Genomic DNA, 15,109 nt, shown 5'->3' with positions numbered 1-15,109 from the left:
CCCAGCCCCTCCTACTCTGGGTGTCCCCAGCATCACCCAGGCCCCACCATAACAAATGGGTGAACCGGTCAATGCGCACATTTGGTGCATAGGGAAGTCATCCCATCAATTGAAAAGAAAACATTAAATATTGTGGATCGAGTTTCTGCTGTGTACCAGACCTGCGCTAATGGCATGTCGATATCAGTAGTTATGTTAGAGGTGACGCTACTGAGTGAAACAGGGGATCAAACAAGCCACGGGATTACTTTGCTCTAAATCTCCTTCCCTCCAGTCATGATCGTCCATCCATCTTCCCAGCCTGGCATCCTTCTTCCATCTCCGAACTCTTCTTTTCTCTTCCCTGTCCTTAGGCTACCCTTTGTGTCTTCCCCCTTCTAGTCCTCCCTCTAGATTTCCCACCCCAGTCAGTCCTCCTTCCGAAACTCCTCGGCCTTCAGCCTCCTCTCCCCGACCGCCAACCCTCTGCCATGCCCCCTCCCTCCTGCCTTCTTCTCAGACAGTCCTCCTTCCAGGGGAACTCTGTCTTGGGGAACAACAGACTCATGATAAGAGAGTGCAGTGTGGCCAGACACCGAGGCCATGGGGCCAGAGATGAGTTCGTTTTAATTGCTGGGGAATTCAGGTTGGAAATAACTACCCCTGACCCGCCAAGGACCCCCACTTCTCCCAGGGTGCGTCCCATCCGTTTGGGGCAGAAAGCTGCTTCTGTTTACAACAGTTCCTTGCTGAAATGGTGCAGAGGGCTGCTCTCCAGGGACCGGAGGACAGCAGCACGGGACAGCCAAGACGGGAGCATGGGGCCTCAGAGGACACTGATGCGCTCGGCCAGCCCCTGCATCTCATGGTCCTGCGGCAGGAGGGTCCCTTCGAAGTCCCCATCAGCGGGCAGCCCAGGCCCGGGCAGCGGGTGCTCTGCCACGAACTGCTCCCAGCGTGCGTCGTCACTCTCGTGCGTGATGTACCGCTCGCCCATCTTCCCCTCCAGCTCTCGGAGGTCCAGCCATGTCTGGTACTCCTGGGCCCGGGAGAACAGGGGTTAGCTTGCAGAGCAGGGCCCACAGAGGCTGAGTTGCGCCCCATGCTATATCCTCCTGAAGCTGACAGGCCCGGGATCAATGAAGGTGAAGCCACACCCTCTGCAACCTGCCCAGCCAATAGATATTCAGCTCCGCCTCCTTCCACAGCCCAGCCAGTAGGAGGCTCAGCCATGCTCGGAGCCACGGAAAATGCACCTGCAGCCTTCACTAGCTATAGAGCCAATAAGCCATCGGGTTCCACCCCTTCCTCCAACCCAGCCAATGAGACCTCCCTCCCCATCCTCTCTCAAGCCCCGCCCCCTGCATCACCTGTAACCAGGGGTGGCTGAGAGACTTGTCCACGCTGTAGCGCTTGCGCATCTTCACCTGCAGCAGGTTGTTGATGAGGTCAATGGCTGCGCGGGGAGGAGACGGACAGTTCAAGCCCGGCGCGGTAGAGGCTGCCCCTCCTGCAACAGGCCACTCCAGGCGACCTGCTACCATCCCGGCCTGCCTTCCACACTGGCCCAGGTAGCTTGGAAGCCTCACCTGCACCAATTGCTCACTCACCCATTTCCTCATCAAATTACCATTTTGTCCACCTATCCTCCGACACTGCACACACAAACTAGCTCCTAAGTGTCTTCACCAAGCCTCTCCCTCAGTTTCCCCATTCCTATGTCACCTCTGTAAGTTTTGTCATACAGAGGTATACACAGGTACACCTGTCTTATTCTTCACTTAGTGTTTTTCTTAAAGCCAGGGATGCCTTGGTGGCTCAGTTGGTTGGGCCACTGACTCTTGATTTCAGCTCAGGTCATAATTTCAGGGTTGTGGGATCGAGTCCTGCATGGGGCTCTGAGCTCAGCGTGGAGTCAGCTTGAGATTCTCTCTCCCCCTCTCCCTCTGCCCTTCTCCCTGCTCGCACATGCTCTCTCTCTCTAAAACAAATAAATAAATAAAATCTTTAAAATATTATTTTTTTCTTTAAGCCAAACCATTTGTCCAAGATAAACTGTGAAGAGGACAAGGCAAGTTAAAAAGCACCATGTATAGGACACTACCACCTGTATCAAAGGAGGAAATAAAAGAATATATGTCAAATGCACGTATTTAAAAGACTTTGAATAGCCAATGCCTTTGGGAAGAATGGCAAACAAAGGAGTGAGAGAGGATTTTCACTGCAGACCCTTCTGTATATTTCAGAATTTGAGCCATGTCACTATTTGTATATGTGCTGCCAAAGCGAGTACGAGCCATGTCACTATTTGATCAAAGCAAAAATCGATAACATTTGGCTATAGATCACTTCATTTTTTAAAAATTCATTTTCCGGGGCACCTGGGTGGCTCAGTGGGTTAAGCCTCTGCCTTCGGCTCAGGTCATGATATCAGGGTCCTGTGATTGAGCCCTGCATCGAGCTCTCTCTGCTTGGCAGGGAGCCTGCTTCCCCCTCTTTCTCTGCCTGACCCTCTGCCTACTTGTGATCTGTCTGTCAAATAAACAAATAAAATCTTTAAATAAAAAAATATTAAAAAAATAAAAATTCATTTTACCATTGAAAACCTTAAGGGGAACATGAATTTATTTATAATGGAAATATCATATCACCCCAGTCAATGAAAATCCAAAGATCACTTGCTATGTCCACAAAAATAAGATGAAAATAAGCATTATTAGAAGGCAGTCAGTCAGAGGGAGGGAAAAATAAAACAAGACAAAACCAGAGAGGGAGATAAACCACAAGAGACTCTTAATCTCAGGAAAAAAACCGAGGGTTCCTGGAATGGAGGGGGCTGGGAGGGATGGAGTGGCCGGGTGATGGACATTGGGGAGGGTATGTGTTATGGTGAGTGCTGTGAATTGTGTAAGCCTGATGAATCACAGACCTGTACCCCTGAAACAAATAATACATTATATCTTAATTTTAAAAAAGAAGAAGGTAGTCAGTGGTTTCCTACAGAGTCTCAGAGATAGACCTGTTCTTTAGGAAGAGGAAAATTAGCAAGTATCAGGCATTGGAGACAAGCCGACACTCAGGAGAGACTGTCTCCTTGATCAGAAGCCTTGAAGGACAAGGCCTCACTGTGTGAACCCCTCTAAGTATAGGCCTTGTCCACACGGCCACCCTCACACACGTCGGTCTGCACCAAATTCACTCTCCTACACCCGACACACTTTTACTGACACTTCTGAGCAGGTCCCAAAAGACAACGCTGAGGACCTCCAGTATTACTCCAGTACGAATGAATCCATTCTTACCACTTAGTGCTTACCTCTCTCCCGCCCACTGCTGTCACCTTTTCCTGCACTAACCCTCATGTCAATCCCCTCTCCACCTGCTCCACGAAGCCATATCCCTACAGGGCCTTTCCCTGCTCTATAACCTTCTCCCCACATGACCTCTTCTTTCCAACTGTTCCCCAACCCTGCCCTCCGCTGCCACTGCTCTTGCAAGGCTAACCGTTTCAGGGTCGTAACCCCAAAGATTCCAGGCCCCAGCCCATGCCTTGGGAGGAAGGCTCCGCCCCCTCCCCTGGCCACCCCCAGCTGTATGGCTTCCACAGGTCCAGTAGTCCCTCTCCTGGTCCCACCTTAGACAGACCAAACCTCGCTCAGCCCCCAAAGCACCAGGTGCCTGTCTCAGTCTTTCTGGAGTAATTCGTTTTCTGTGAACTAGGAACCAGGCCTGACCAGCTTCATACACATCCCTGAGTCCCTGCCCCAAGGTTCTAGGTTCAAGGTACCTCACCGTTTAAAGGACCGCCCTCCCTGCGGCCCCACCCACCATTAGGCTCCACCCCCACAGCCTAGACTTTCCAGGGCCCACCTCTCTATGGCCCCGCCCACTCCCCCCTTCTCCCGCCCCCGACCCACCTCCCGAGGAGATGCGGCTCCAGGGGCAGGCTGGGTACATGAAGGCGGCGTTCTGGATCTGGTCTTTGATGTCTTCGTCCTCGTTGAAGGGGAACGTGCCACTGAGGCTGACGTACATGATCACGCCCACCGACCACATGTCCAGCGAGCGGTTGTAGCCCTGGTTGAGCAGCACCTCGGGCGCCAGGTAGGCAGGGGTGCCCACCACCGAGCGCCGGAACGACTTCTCACCGATGATGCGCGCAAACCCGAAGTCACACAGCTTCACCTGCAGGGGGCGTGGGGTGGAGGGGCCGAAGGAGCATTGAGGGTGCACCTGCCCAGCAACGCACCCCCATGCCCTCTACAGCGTTTCAGAGAAAACCGAGCTTCGACTCTCACTAGTTGAGGAACCTGGGCAGTGACTTACTCTCTGTGCCTCAGTTTCCTCATCTGTATGAGGAGGAGGATCAAAACAGCACCTACCTCAAACGGTCGTCATGAGGATTACATGAGTTTCTCCATCTAAGGCTCAGGGGACCAGAAATGCCTCATAAGTCATGAGCGCTTAATATATGCCACCTGTTCCTGTATTTCCGCCACACTGAACAGGTCTCTTAACCATCTTGTGCCTCTATTTCCTCTTTTGCACAACGGAGATCCGAAAAATCCCTACCTTAAAGGGTGGTTGTATGGATTGAATGAATAAATACAGGGAAAGTGCTGGGAGCTCAGAATGAGCCTCACTGGTCTCAGGGCCGGGAGCTAACTTCTCCCAGCCACAGCGGCCTCATCTGTATCTCGGATGTTAATAGCAACTTCCTCTGGGGCTTCCCTGGGGATTAAATGAGATCCTGAGTGCAAACTGCGACCGTGATGGCCAGCAGTCAGTAACAGGTGGTCGGCCACTTTTCCCTTGATGGTGGAGGCAGTCTAGGGTCACAGACAGGCTTTGGAGCCAGCCACACCGGGGTTCAAGGTCCTGCTCACCTTCCTACCAAGTCCATAGGCAGCACCACCTCTGTGCCGCCATCTCTGTTCATATATGGTTCCTCCCTGGCTCAAAACTGTTCTGTGGCTCACTTTGGCTCTCCAAACCCTTGAAGCCCCTACCCTCAAAAACAGCCACACCCAACCACTGACTCAATGTGACAGCCATACCATATCCTGTCCTAAAATCCTTTTCAAAGATCCACCCTTTTCTCCAGATGTTATAATGGAATATTACTTGGCTGTTAAAAGAAATGGAAGGACTGATCAATGCTACAACATAAGTGAACTCTGAAAACATGAACTTAGATGAAAGAAGCCAGTCACAAAGGGCCACATATGCTATTACTGAATGTGCTGCTTATACGAAACACCCAGAATAGGCAAATCTACAGGACGTCAATTCATGGTCGGGATGAGGGGTGTTAAGTTTGGAGGATGATGTCTAAAGAGTACAAGGGTTTGTTTTTGGGGTGATGAGATGTTCTAAAACTGATTGTGGCGACAGTTGCACAATGCTGTGAATACTAAAAGCCGCTGAATTGTACACTTTACTTTTTAGTGTGGAGCCCAATGTGGGACTCGAACTCACAACTCTTGAGATCAAGACCTGAGTTGAGGTCAAGAGTCAGATGCTTAATGAACTGAGTCACCCAGGTGCCCCTGAACTGTATACTTTGAATCAGTGAATTATATGGTGTGTGAATTATATCTTAATAAAGTTGTTCCCAAAAAAGTACAGATCACCTCGCTACAAAGGGTCTTTGCCAGGGCTGTTCCCACTGCCTGGAATACTTGCCCATCCAAAAAATGGACTCCTACTCTTTCTTCAGAGTGGGTTTTTTTTTCTCTGACCGTCCAAATGGGCTTTAGAGTTACGTGAGCTCAGAGAACCATGTCACAGAACACAGTACAGATATAATTCTATTTTTGTGACAGCATGATCAACATTTGCTCTTGATCTGTGATCTGTGCTGACCAATATGGTGGCCACTGGTTCCCTGTGGCTACTGAGCACTCAAATGTGGCAAGACAAATTAGTTTTTATTTTATTTAATTTTCATTAATTTACATTTAAAAACTGATCCTATGTTCCATCCCAGGCTGCCACTAACAACTGAGCGACTTCCAGCAGAAAGAAACCATGAGGTTGATATAAGTTGTTTCCACAGCAATCTTAGTTGACTAAAATGAACCCCTGGCTTTTGAAATGAAAGGAACTCAGTGTTTGCAAAACACAGATCATAAAGCAAGAACTTTCCAGGACATGGAAGGGCTACATGAGAACCTGTAGCTATAGGTCCTTAAACACAGTAGGCACTCAATAAATTGTATCTGTTACAATTGTCACCCCTACTTACTCTGCTTCTGCCCCTGGGGGTGGGGGGAAGCATTCCCACCGCCCAATCCAAGGCTCATCAGAACTGTTTTCCTAACAGACCTACAGAAGAAGTTACCACTTGTCCCCTAATATCTGTTCTCTGCTCTCACCCATAATAATAAAAATCTTGAATGGAATGGACCACATGGCCACGCAGAATAAAAACTACATCTCCTGCCCTCCCTTGCAGCCAGCCACAACCACATGACCTTGTCCTGGCCAATGGGATACTAGAAGACATGCCTTGTAAACTTCCATAGGTTCAGAGAAGGAAGGGGGTGTGTCCATTTCCTCCACCTGTTTCTTTCCTCCTCCCCTCTACTATCTTATCACCTGATGGGGACTATCAAGAACCATGACGGTCTAGAACATCATAGAAAGGCCAGAACAAGCCATTCAGAGCCGAGTACCTGACTCTAAGAAACCGCTTTTTCAGCCTCGAAATGCTCATGCTGGACCCTACATGAGTGTGAAACCAGCGTCTGTTTTATTTAAGTCATTGTTATCTTGAGTCTCTGTGTCCAATTTTCCTGATTCATACAATCCCCACCCGCCTCCCAGGATTAGCTGCACTTCCCCAAATCAAGCTGCGGAACATGACTGACCTGAGGAAAGGGGTCGGCTGATGCCAGCAGCACGTTTTCCGGTTTCAAGTCACAGTGGACAATGTTCTTGAAGTGAAGGTGTCTCAGAGCCACCAGGATCTGAGGGGAGGAGATGGGGCTGGTAAGAAAGGTAGGAAGATACCTGCCCCAGATTCTGCCGCCAGCCCTCCAAACTCCATCCATGCCCTTCTCTGTACCCCTAAAGATATCCCCCAGGGCCAGGGGATGCATTGGAGCCCCAAAACCATGACACCTGAGATAGGAGTTGGATAATTCCAGAAAGACTAGACTGGAGCAGTGGGTTTGGGAAGAGACGGAGACCCTCAGGCATGTGGTAAGCTGTGGTGACCAAAAAGAGCTAGGAGTGAGGTTCCTGGCTGGCTCAGTCCACAGAGCTAGCAACTTGTGACCTCCTGGATCATGAGTTTGAGCCCAACCTTGGGCCTGGAGTTTACCCTAAAAGCTGGGGGCAGGGGTGGGCTATTGGTAAAGTAGCAGCCTTTAAGAAGGTACTATTGTGTGACTCCATTTTTTAAAAAGTACGTTTCATCCATTAAAATCTCTAAGATGAAACACTACAAATACCAACATGATCTACATTATATATCAAATGCAGTACTGGTTGGGGGTGGGGGGTGGGATTCTAGAGCAGGCCTGCCCAGGTGGAAAACGCAGCTCTACACTCACTAGCTCGTGGCCTCAGGCAAGCCACTTCAACTCTCTGGGTCTCAGTGTTCTCACCTGTAAAATGGGGGGGTGGGTAATAAAAGTACCCATCCTCAGGGGTCGCTGTGAAGTTTAAATGTGTTGGGGCATAGAAAGTGTTTAGGACAGTGTCCAGCACAGAGCAAACAGGACATTAGCTATTACTGTTGTTGGTACCTGTTACTCTCCTCGGGATGGCCTGTGGATAAACATATTCCTGTGCATGTTTCAGATAGAGCTTTTCCTGCTCTGTTAATTCAAGAGTGTTCTAGGGTGGCAAGGTGAGCTGATTTATGAATCAAAAAGCAAAAAATCTGGATACAATTTCAAGCTACTTTCTCTGGGGACACCATGATCTTCCTTGATTCTGTGTAATCCTCGGACTTCGGCCAGGGACACTGAGATCCAGTGTGTAGGTACCCCTTTTCTCCACTTCCTGTTTGTTGACCACCTCCCTCCCCCACTAGGACAGGAGGAGAACAAGGAGGGCTGGTTGGAAGCTAGACAGATCCGGGTTCAAATCTCAGCTAGACTGCCACCTAGCTGTGTGACCTTGGGCAGGACATGGACCCTTCCTCTACCTCAGTCTCCTCACCTTTAAAATGGGGGTGCTGGTAATACCTACCTCGGAGGGCAATTGTGAAGCATAAACAAGCCCATAAACAGGACTTGGGGTGGGGCAGACAAGAGGCGGAAGGCAGAAATCTGCAGAGAGAGAGAGAGAGGAGCAGAGGCAAAAAGGGAGGGAGTGATGGAAGACCAGAAAGAGAAATCAACCAGTTGCTGGAAGGCAGGCAGTTCCCTCTCCCCACCTTAAGTCTGGATGAGCTTGCCTCAGTGGGCTTCTCTCCTCCCCCCACAAGTCAACCTGATGAAGGCGCAGTGCTGGGGACAGTGAGGGGGCAGGACCTCCATAAAGGAAGCACAGCACAAGGGACTCTGCATCCAAGAGAACAAGTCCCAGAATCAGGTGAGGGACAAGCTAGATGGGAAGGCCTTTCTAGGAAGGCTGTAAAACCCAGAAGCTACAAAAGGCAACATTTAACAATGTAAAAGTTAAACTCTTGATGGCAAATAAAAGCCAGGAATGAAATGAAAAGGAAAACAAATGCTGGAATAAAAAAAAATTGAACAACACAAGTGACAAGGATCCAGTGTCCCTCATATACAAAGAGCTTTCACAATTCAACAAGAATAATCCAACTGAAAAATGGGCAATGGGAAAAAAAGCACAGGCCAATAAACATAGGGAAATACACTCAACCTCACCCATGATTTCTATTTTATTTTTTTCACCCATAATTTTTAAACTGCTAAACGAAGCCACATCTCCACCTGTAAGACTGCTTATTGTTTCACCCAGAGTTAGCTGCTGTTAAGAGCAGACCGAAGGGATTTTAGAGAACAGCTGGGCAGCGTGTTTAAAAAACTCCTAGAGCACATTTCCCTGGACTTAGGAGTCTATTGTCTGAAACGTGTTCTTTGGAAATTCTCCCACCAGAGCCCAGCAATGTGTGTGGACAGATATTCACCAGATGTTGTCTGTAATGGTGGAAAAGTGGTAACAACCTCTGTACTCAGCAATTACAGGATTTGGTGATATCCACCATGGGATCCAACTAAGAAAAAGAGGCAGCTCTGCTCACTACATATGGAAATAGAATAGCCTTCCAGAAGTACTTTTAAAGTGAAAAAGTAAAAAAAAAAAAGTTAAAAAAATAAATAAATAAAGTTAAGAAAGTAAGAGGCAGAATGACACACAGGTGAAACCAGTGATTTTGACCTTACTAGTTAAAAGCTCAGATCCTAGGGTCTGCTCCCACCAGCTGTGTGACCCTGGACAAGTTACTTAAAGTCTCTGAGCCTCGGTGTTTTCCCACTCAAAAATGGAATTGAGGGGCGCCTGGGTGGCTCAGTGGGTTAAGCCGCTGCCTTCGGCTCAGGTCATGATCTCAGGGTCCTGGGATCGAGTCCCACATCAGGCTCTCTGCTCAGCAGGGAGCCTGCTTCCCTCTCTCTCTCTCTCTGCCTGCCTCTCCATCTACTTGTGATTTCTCTGTCAAATAAATAAATAAAATCTTTAAAAAAAAATGGAATTGATCACAGCCACTACCACATGAGTTGCGATGCAGACACAATGAGTTAAAACATGGTTAGCATCCCCCTCCCCCACCCCACCAACTCTGGGAGATCACTGTCCAGTCCTGGGGCTATCTCGGTCACAGCTGTGTCCCCAGCACTGCTGGGAATAGAGCAGGGGAAGACCGAGAACTTGGCAAACCACCTAAGGAATGGATGAATGAGGTCCCCACAGAAAAGCCTCCCTCCCCTTCCCTTTTCCTACACGAATATAGTCAGGCCTTAGGGAACCTCATTCTATAAAGGAATAAAAATTATACAATCATCATTTCTGATTTTTCTATACTACTAATATAATTATCACTACTGCTCTCTCCTTACTGTTTTCTTATTTTCTATTGTTATTACTCTTATTACTCTACAATCTGTTCTATTATTACTCAATTATTTCGAAATTATCATTCTATTATTTTTTCTATTGTTATTATCACTATTTTTGATTATCCGCTAGGAGGACTCCTGCCAGTGTCTGCGGGAGCTGGGTTCAAGGCAGGTGGGGAGGCCAGTGGAGGCAGGCAGGGGGGTGGGGGGCAGGCGCACCTGGGTGATGAGGAACTTGGTGAGGCGCTCGGGGAGCCGGCCCTTCTCACTGGAGAGGATCATCTCCAGCATGTCCCCGTGCAGCTTCTCCATCACCACAAACACCTTCTCAGGTGTCTCAAACATGCAGTCCAGGTTCACGATCCCGGGGTGCCTCAGACTCTGGGGTAGGAGTGAGGAGGAGAGGATGGCAGTCAGGGTCCAGGTCGCCTGTGAACTTGGGATCCCAGAGATAAGCCACAGGAGCAGACAGACAACAAATGAGGAGGATGTCCCCGGAGGGTCAGCAGCTCCTTCCCCAAGGCTGGCTCTGGGGGAGGGGAAAGGAGCTTCAGACAGAACCACATCCCCACACCACCAGGTATCTAGAAGGATCTTCATGTCATAAAGCTCTGTTGAAGGTCCAGGATTTGGGGCGGGGGGGGGGGGGGGAGAGGGAGGGAGCAGAAGTATGGAACAACGGGATCTTTGTGCATCTCTATGTTGTAAATTCTCCTCCCTCTCCCCGGCACACCCTGCCTGGCCTAACCCCATTTCTACCCTCCAGGTCTCCACCCAACCTCCTCCCTGGGTTCTAGGCTATGGTCCTACCACTTTCCACCCACCCTCTGGTGGCAGCCTCAGAGATCTTCCTGAAGTACACACCCAGCCCTGTCCTTTCTTTGCTAAAAATCTTTCCCGGGCTCCCTAGTACCCTCAGGAGAAAATCCATAGGCCTCCTCCCTGGCCTCACCTCACACCACCTCCCAACACATAAACCATCTAGTAACCTCAAACTTCAAATTCCTAGAAGGGTTCATGTTCCCTCTTACCTCCAGACCTTTCTTTGCACAGGCTGGTCCCTTTGCTCAGAACACCTTTCTACCCCCTAAGTCTCAACATGCATGTTCTCTCCTCCAGGAAGCCTTCCCTGACCACCTCCAGCCTGGGTCAGTTGGCCTCTGAAAGGAGGAGGTGGGAAAGGAAGGTCCTTCCTAGGTGGGGCCTGAGCTGGGCCCCAGAGTCCGGTCACCTGCAGAATGGCCACTTCGTTCCGGAGCTGGCTCTCCTGCTTCGTGGGGAAACGCAGTTTGTCAATGACCTTTACTGCCACATCCCGGCCTGTCTTCCGGTGCTTTCCTGGGCAGGACATAGGGGAGACTGGGGATGAAGGGAGCAAGACCTTCCAGTCCTGGTAAGAGAGAACCTCGCCCCATCCCCCGCCAATGACAGAGACACATAGTTGAACAAAGGTAAGCAGAAAGCATCAAGATGGCTCTTTGGGGTGAGAGGCCTTGGGAATAAAGGTGGAATGAAGAAGGTAAAAGACAAGAGCTTCGAGGGAAATCTAACACATGGGAAACTAGATTTATGACCCATCAGAATCTAGGAACTAGCTCTGTGGCCAGAGTGCAGAATGCTCTCTCCTTTATTTATTATTTTTTTGAAGATTTTATTTGTTTATTTATTTGACTGGCAGAGATCACAAGTAGGTAGAGAAGCAGGCTGAGAGAGAGGGGGAAGCAGGCTCCCCACCGAGCAGAGAGCCCAATGCGGGGCTCGATCCCAGGACCCTGAGATCATGACTGAGAGGAAGGCAGAGGTGTAACCCACTGAGCTGCCCAGGCACTCCTGCTCTCTCCCTATTACGAATGGGAGAAAGCCCATTGGCTTTTCCCAGTGAGAATTGGAGAGGCTTGCAACCACCTGCCTGGAGGACCTAGCTTTCCAAGTCAACCAGAACAGGAAGTGAGCACACAGAAGGTCTGGAGCCCAGGAACCACCAGGACGCCCTCTGGATCAGCTCGGAAGCATCCGTACCTCCATAGACCACTCCAAACTGCCCGGAGCCCAGTACCTCATCCGGGAAGATCTGGTAGACGGTGGCAATGTCCTGCATGGTAGGGATGGGAAGGGTCAAGGGGGCAGATGGAGCTCTGGTGCTGAGGAGACTAGGGAGGGCAGCAGGCTGCATGGGAGGCATAGGCCATCCATGGGACCATGGGGTGTGGGCAGTGTCTCACCACGTTCTCTTGGATCTGGCTGTTAGACACGGAGATGCTCAGAGAAGCCTGTCCTGGGAAGAGGAGAGAGGGGGAGGTGAGGGGAGCCTGGGCTCAGGACTGTCTTCACCCATGACTCCAGAGGCAGCCTCTGGAGCCACACCACCCAGGTTCAAGAATGGGAATAATGACAGGTGCTTCCTCATAGGCCAGTGGGAGAAGTAAACGTGATGGGCTGACGGGACTGGAGAAGTGTCATGAACGATTTCACTGAGCACCGCACACCAAGATCTCAGGGCCAAGGGATGCACACTGATCCCATTTTACAGAGGAGGACACTGAGGCTCTCTCAGGAGGAAAGTCCAAATGGGTTCCAACATCTTCCCCCTTGAACTTGCCAACCCACTACCCAACCGGAGCCACACATTTCCAAGGTTCTGAGCCTTCCGCCGCTTGAACATCTGCCCCCTTCCCATTGCAGGCCTGGCCCCTCCTCCTCCCTGGTCTCTCTGGCCCTGTTCTGTTCTCTCCTATTCACTGCACAAACCTGGGTCTGTCCTTCCCCTGCTCCCCAGTGCCTCCAGGAGGAAGCCCAACCCCCTCCCATGGCCTCCCAGGTACTGGTCCCTCATTTGCCTCTTTGACTTCAACCACCACCTGCTGTGTGCCCTCCCGACAGCTGGCCTCCTTGCCGGGCCTCAGATACAGCCAAGTCCCCTCCTATCTCCTGCCTTTGTGCTTGCTGTTCCCTCTGCCAGTAACGTGCGTCCCTTCCGCTGGACTTAATTAAACCCTCCCCATTCAGTCTCAGCTCCAACTTTCCTCCTGGGGCCACATCGTGTTCTACATTACATCTGTCATTCATGCAGGGTGATCTATCACACTGGACTATGAGCTCCAGAAGGCAGGAGCCTGAGACTTTCTGATTATCTTCTACCTCTGCTTGAAATTCTTCCCTTCTGTAATCCCCTCTCTCAGCCCTCCTCGGCTTTCTGGTCTCAGCTCAGATGTTGCCGCATCCAGGAAGCCCTCCTGGATACCCAGGCTGGATCAGCTATCCCTTCTGAGCCCCCACAGCTTTCTGGTCCCCTGTCCCAGCCCCATCACTCTGGGTTGTCACTGCTTGGGGACAGGTCGGTCTCCCTTACTGGACTGTGAGCCCCGTGAGGACAGGTCCTGGGCTGTCTTGGTGACGACTATGTCCCCAGCACTGCCCAGCATAGGGTGGGCACAGAGAAGACACTCAGTAAATGCCTGAATGAAACAGCCTGAACTAACAACCTGGAGGAGTTGTCACCACCTGGGACAAGACTCAGAAAAGAGAAGTGACATGCCCAAGTCCACACATCAGGTCTAGGGCTTAATGGAGATTTGGACTTATGCCAGTTGAATCCAGAAGCCACATTCCCCACTGTGCCATTCCCGGCCTTCTCCCTGGTTCTTCCCTTCCCTGGGAGCCCACACAAGACATTCCAGACCCATGCTCTCAGGATCCGGGGCAGGTTGGGGGGAGGACTTACTGTGGGGTGTGTGGCCTGGGGCACTGGGTGCATCCTGGAGGATGACTGGCATCAGGGCCTGGCGGATGGCTGTTTCCCAGCCCCTGGCAGCCTCGGCCCCCTGCCCGCTGGGCCCCCCTGGGGCTCCACCAGGTGTCTCGCCCACAAAGTAGGTGACATTGGCAGTGACGATCTCAAAGCAGTGAGGGTTGGTGCCTGGTGGCACAAGGCTAAAGTTCTGGGCGGGCTCCACAGTGAGGATTTCTGACAGTGGAATTTCCTGGCAGGATACAAAACCAGCATCAGTGAGGATGCCAGGCAGACCCTGGGGCTCCCCACTTACTCAGAACAGCACACACAATCCAGTGGCAATGGGAAAGGGCCTGATTTGCGTATTTGCATAGAGTAGTCAGAAAAGGCCTCCTGGCAGATGTTAAATGAAGCAAGAGATCAGAAAGGTAAGAAGAGGCCAGCTGGTGGAGGATGGTGAAAACAGCATGTGCAAAGGCCCTGAGGTGGGAAAGGCTTGTGTTCAAAGAATATGCTCTATTCCCATTACATGGGTGGTACCTAGCACACAGGAGATTTGCCATGTTTGGTGAACAAATGAAGTTAGGCCATGAAGGGCCTCATGGGCCACAGAGAGGAGCCTGGGCTTTGTCTCCAGGGCCCTGGGGAGCCATGGAAGGGTTTAGAGCAAGGCAGGGGTAGATGTCTGGCTGTGCGTGGAGGGTGGACAGGAAAGGATGGGACTGAGACAGGAGACCAGAAAGGAGGCTGAGAGGGCCAGGTGGAGGGGAAGGGACAGGGAGAGAAAGGGCAGGGTCTGTGCAGAAGGAAAAGAGCATGCTTTGAAAAGTGCTGGAAGAGAAACTCGGGGGTGAGGGGGCAGGACACATTTGCAGAAGGGAGAGAAAAAAATTAAAGTAAGGAAAGAACGAAACAGGGACAGACTGACACACCTTATAAAGGCAGGGGACAGAGACGTGGTGGGCGTAGCATCTAAGGGTGGCCGAGAATAGGGGCAGGCTGAGAAGTCACCCTCTCCTCCACCCCGTGGGAAGCCGCTGCGAAGCAGGGAACCCCGAGGCATCCGAGTTTTATTTTAAGGGCAAAGGGAGTATTCTGATGGTTTTCTCAGCCTCTCTGGCTGCTATGTGGGACAAGGTTGTGGGGGAAGCGCAGAAGCTAGGCCCCAGAAGGAGACGGCCCAGAGCGCCCGGCGGCCATGACGGGTGGTGAGGAATAGGATAAATGATCCAGTATTTCATTATAAAGCAATAATGATAACAGCGAGCTCCACACAAGCCGGCCCTAAGCTAACTGCTTCGCGGAGGTGATCGCTGAATTAGGGCAGCGGCCCTGCGGTGAGTACTAGTCACTGAGGCCTTTT

At 50.8% G+C, this 15,109-nt stretch overlaps 1 protein-coding gene across 3 annotated transcripts in view; it reads right to left on the bottom strand.

Annotated features, from left to right (window-relative positions):
• Positions 1 to 587: 587 nt before the first annotated feature.
• PRKD2 (protein kinase D2) overlaps positions 588 to 15,109 on the bottom strand; it is a 32,655-nt gene continuing 18,133 nt past the window's right edge. For all 3 annotated transcript variants that reach the window (XM_004767517.3, XM_004767518.3, XM_004767516.3), the window contains 9 exons: positions 13,738 to 13,996; positions 12,239 to 12,291; positions 12,036 to 12,108; positions 11,248 to 11,354; positions 10,236 to 10,397; positions 6,852 to 6,950; positions 3,897 to 4,164; positions 1,350 to 1,435; positions 588 to 1,018 (listed from right to left, as the gene is read on the bottom strand). In XM_004767517.3, coding sequence (XP_004767574.1) covers positions 806 to 1,018; positions 1,350 to 1,435; positions 3,897 to 4,164; positions 6,852 to 6,950; positions 10,236 to 10,397; positions 11,248 to 11,354; positions 12,036 to 12,108; positions 12,239 to 12,291; positions 13,738 to 13,996 — 1,320 coding nt within the window. In that variant the 3' untranslated portion in view covers positions 588 to 805. The remainder of the gene's footprint in view (positions 1,019 to 1,349; positions 1,436 to 3,896; positions 4,165 to 6,851; positions 6,951 to 10,235; positions 10,398 to 11,247; positions 11,355 to 12,035; positions 12,109 to 12,238; positions 12,292 to 13,737; positions 13,997 to 15,109) is intronic.

Source organism: Mustela putorius, unplaced genomic scaffold, assembly GCF_011764305.1.
Source record: "Mustela putorius furo isolate JIRA1106 unplaced genomic scaffold, ASM1176430v1.1 tig00000196_pilon_pilon_pilon, whole genome shotgun sequence".
Taxonomy (NCBI): Eukaryota; Metazoa; Chordata; class Mammalia; order Carnivora; family Mustelidae; genus Mustela; species Mustela putorius.
This window is presented reverse-complemented; position numbering and strand designations above follow the sequence as displayed.